Source organism: Cyprinodon variegatus, unplaced genomic scaffold, assembly GCF_000732505.1.
Source record: "Cyprinodon variegatus isolate N-32 unplaced genomic scaffold, C_variegatus-1.0 Scaffold2565, whole genome shotgun sequence".
In the NCBI taxonomy this organism is placed as follows: domain Eukaryota; kingdom Metazoa; phylum Chordata; class Actinopteri; order Cyprinodontiformes; family Cyprinodontidae; genus Cyprinodon; species Cyprinodon variegatus.
Window position 1 is genome coordinate 12,732 of NW_015153018.1, and position 3,710 is coordinate 16,441.

The window sequence follows — 3,710 nt, forward strand, 5'->3', positions numbered from 1 at the left end:
AGCTCTGTTGTGTGTGTGTGTGTGTCAAAAAGTTCCTGCTAATATAAAGAAATAATTACAAACAAGATGAAATTGTGTTTAATTTTCTGCCTTTGTCACTTGACCTATGGTGTACATGTTTGTTTCAGGGCAAAACTCCTTCAGATGAACATCTTCTTAAGCTGTGTACTGATGTTTTCCGCAGTATGTATGGTTTTAATTCTGTTTACCTACCTTTGAAAAGGCAAATCCAACTCCCCATCCTCACTCTGAGGGTAGAGTGTTGGATGGAGAGTACGTCCATGGCTCCCTTACTGGCCGACACTCATAGGGAGACTTCTTTTGCTATCAGTGCCGTGCACTACATACTTGTTACCCTTTGGTGACATAAAAATCAGCTTCCATTCTTTTTGATATTTTTGATTTGATATTTTGAATTTGATAGAAGAGCCAAAAAAAACAGTAAAAGACAGAGAAAAATCAGTGAAAGAAAGCTGTTTGCAAGTTCAAGGCGACATGGGGAACATCTGGTCAGTCAAGAAGTATGGCAAAAAGCCTTGTAAAAACAAAATAACCACCGCACATCACAGCAAGACACCACACTAACTAAGCTTTGTGGAGCTGACACCCCGGCCATAGGAAAAAAGCTCTCCAAGGAGACGGAATTTTTGGTGCTTAATTAGTGCAGTAAAAATGATAATTTTTGCTACTTTTGTCTCAGAGATATTAAAGATTATTTTCTAGGTCATTTTCGAGGTCAACCATCCCCTCAATTAGTCTTCCAATTGAACCACAGTGGTCTACTTTTTAGTGCTTTATCAGTGCATATTTATGCCATAAATCTTTTGTTTATGCCTTTTTTGTTTTTGAGACATCGTCATTTTTAAGTTATGCTGACTTTATCAGTGCTCTGTTACATAGAGCATGAATGGTCAGAAAAGGGCAAGTAGACTGATCTCCTGTTGTCTTTTCATGTTTCATACTCCTCCTCCTTTATGGACAATACAAGTTTATAAACAGGTAAAAAAATTTCCCCCCTTTCAGCTACCGGTACTTTAATCCAAGGTGGCAACACAACATGGTGTTTTCCATTTGGTGCACCACTAGTGTGTATTTATAAACCTCTCAGTCTAAGCTATAGGAATGCTTTTATCTTTTTATGTGACCAAATGGTCAGGTATGTCAATGGGTGATTGATTTAACCAAGGGGGTAAATTTTTAATGACTCAGCAGTTTTGCAAACTTGAATGGAAAGACCAACTGATTCATCATCTACTGGGCCTTTTTGAAACGACGAACTTTCCAAAAATTCTGTTTCCATGCTTTTCTATAACCTTTTTGTTTCTAGATTATATCCTCATCATACCTATTAAAGTAACACCTGATACCAAAATAAATTATCTTATTCTTGATGTACCCTTCAGACCAACTCCCAGCAATGCTCCAGAGCCTTTCCCTCCAAGCAAGCTGCGAATCCTGCCAAACCGTGAAGGGACCACCAGGTGAGCCAGGAGCACCAGGTCCAAAAGGGTCTATGGGAGCTCCAGGATACCCCGGAAGAAGTGGTGCTCCAGGCTACCCTGGACCCCCTGGAATGCAGGGTCCCGCAGGCATCAAAGGTTTGATATGACATGTTTTTAAACTAAAACGAGAACCTACAAATAGGACAGATTTAGCTCATCTGTGCATATTCCTCATTATAACGGAGTAAAATAACTATTAGAAACTTCCTGTTGTTCTCTGGTTTCTTTTCGAATATTCTATGTATTAAATAATAAAGATAATTTATTTCTGAAAGTTCTGATAATGCAACTAGATTTTCTGTTTTTTAAGTTGTTGCTTCCATATTTCCCCCTTAAATCTGTATCAGCTATTCAGATTTTGGTAATTCATCCATCTATTAGAAAATGTTGTTAATCATATCGTATTGATATCAAGTGAAATTGTTACATTTTCCTGATTTTGTTTGACAAAAGAATTACTGACAGCCTCACTTGCTTTAAAACCTTAAGATTAAACATGAGTTTTTTTGAAAGGTGTGAACATTAAATCTCTTACCTGCTTTAGAAACTTGTTGAACTGAAGTTATAAATGTTTCAAACACTGTTTATGTTCACAGGAGACAGCGGGGAAAGAGGTCTAAAAGGCAGCAAAGGAGATGGTTATAGAGGTCCTCCAGGACCTCCTGGTCAGCCAGGTATGTGTGCTGTCATCCTGCTTTATAAAGTACAGGAATTTTCTGAGATTTTAGAGCTTAAATCAATTTTAACATATTAGTTTAGGGATTGAGTAACTTTTATTTCTAGCAAATTTATCAAGTGTATTGTGTATGTTGTGTATTGTAGTTATCAATTTTTACTGATGCTAGATCTTTAGGAGACCTTTCAGGAGATCACTTTCTGAAAACCTTATGACTGCATTAAGTTCAATCTGAAAAACTCACCTGAAGAGAAAAGACAATTGGAAGAAATTAATCGATACATTTACTTTGTCTTTGGTGCTCAGACCTCAGCAGGAAACATAGCGCTGAATATTGATAGATATGCATGAACAGAAGCAAAGAATAGGGCTGTTTCCCCCCCAGGCCTTAAACTGGTGGTGGAGTGGAGATAGATGAAGTTGGTCAGTCTGTAGACTGCTGGTTAGTGAGACGGTCTGCTGAGCTTTATGGGGAGATCCAGTGGACTGCATGAGCTGATACTAGAGCTTCTATCAGGGACCTGGAAGATGGAATAACACAGGTTGAGAGAACCTGTCCATGATGAGCAAGCATGAAGCGACAGCGGGGAATAATGGTGTAGTGGTTAGGGCATAGGGCTTTGAATCCTGAGGTTATGAGTTTGATCCCCCACTCGTGCAGACTGTTACTCGTGCTCCCTGAGCAAGACCCTTGAGGAAGAAACCTCAGGCTCAACATGGTCTTTGTGGGACTGCATGCAGTAAGAGTCCAGCAGGAATGAAACTCTGATGGAGCTTTGGTTACGATGGTGGTGGAGGGGATGGAGGTGGGTTGAAACGGTGTCATCTGAAGTCAGGTAGCAAAGTCTGGGAGTCTCTCCTCAGACTGCTGCCCCCACAACCCGATCCCCGATGAAGGGGGAGATGGCGAGTATGAATTATTAAAATTCAAAAACCGTTCAGTCTCATTATCTAGAAGTTTTAAAGGTTAACTTTGTACACCTACACAGTGTCCCGAGGGATGTAAAAGGTATAAGGTAATAAAATAAAATACACAACAGTCAAGGCCATTAAAAAGTAATAAATATGGTCTGACAAAGTAGTTTTTATGACTGCTCAGTTGTGTTTTTTCATCCCCTATTTGTGTGAAATACATACCTCCGTATATTACAATAATTCATCTGGTCTACGATAGATATCTTTACCTGTGAGAAGGATCTGTGACAGTAAGGACATCAGTCAGTGTGCATAAGTGGTCAACCTATATGTGCCTTGAAACAAAAACAGTATTTTTAAGAAATATTCAAAGACATGTGTAAGGTTGTTAAAGGTATTTAAATGTATTAATTTCAATAAATGAATTCCTGTATATACCCTTTGATAAGACAAAAAAAGACTAAATTAGAAGTAGCAATCAATATGATCATGAAATTTGTGGAGGATTAAAATCCAACATATTTTTGATAGAACCTTTATATGTTGGGGGGGTTGTTCAAATACTGGTTTGAATATTATAATGGATCTCCGGGAGACAAGAAAACAAAGGTTCAATT

At 38.5% G+C, this 3,710-nt stretch overlaps 1 protein-coding gene across 1 annotated transcript; it reads left to right on the forward strand.

Moving 5' to 3' along the window:
- The first annotated feature begins 122 nt into the window (after nt 1-122).
- LOC107080948 (collagen alpha-1(XII) chain-like) lies at nt 123-2,922 on the forward strand. Its single transcript, XM_015369160.1, has 4 exons — nt 123-183; nt 1,404-1,598; nt 2,099-2,176; nt 2,840-2,922. The coding sequence occupies exons 2-4, from the start codon at nt 1,418-1,420 to the stop codon at nt 2,920-2,922; spliced, it is 342 nt and encodes a 113-aa protein (XP_015224646.1). The 5' UTR covers nt 123-183; nt 1,404-1,417.
- The last annotated feature ends 788 nt before the right edge of the window (nt 2,923-3,710 follow it).

Excerpts from the sequence above, each read along its gene's own strand:
- LOC107080948 (XM_015369160.1), top strand. The coding sequence starts at position 1,418 with ATGCTCCAGAGCCTTTCCCTCCAAGCAAGCTGCGAATCCTGCCAAACC. Across the intron at positions 1,599-2,098 it reads GGGTCCCGCAGGCATCAAAG|GAGACAGCGGGGAAAGAGGT; the intron begins GTTTGATATGAC and ends TTATGTTCACAG. Across the intron at positions 2,177-2,839 it reads AGGACCTCCTGGTCAGCCAG|ACTGTTACTCGTGCTCCCTG; the intron begins GTATGTGTGCTG and ends CCACTCGTGCAG.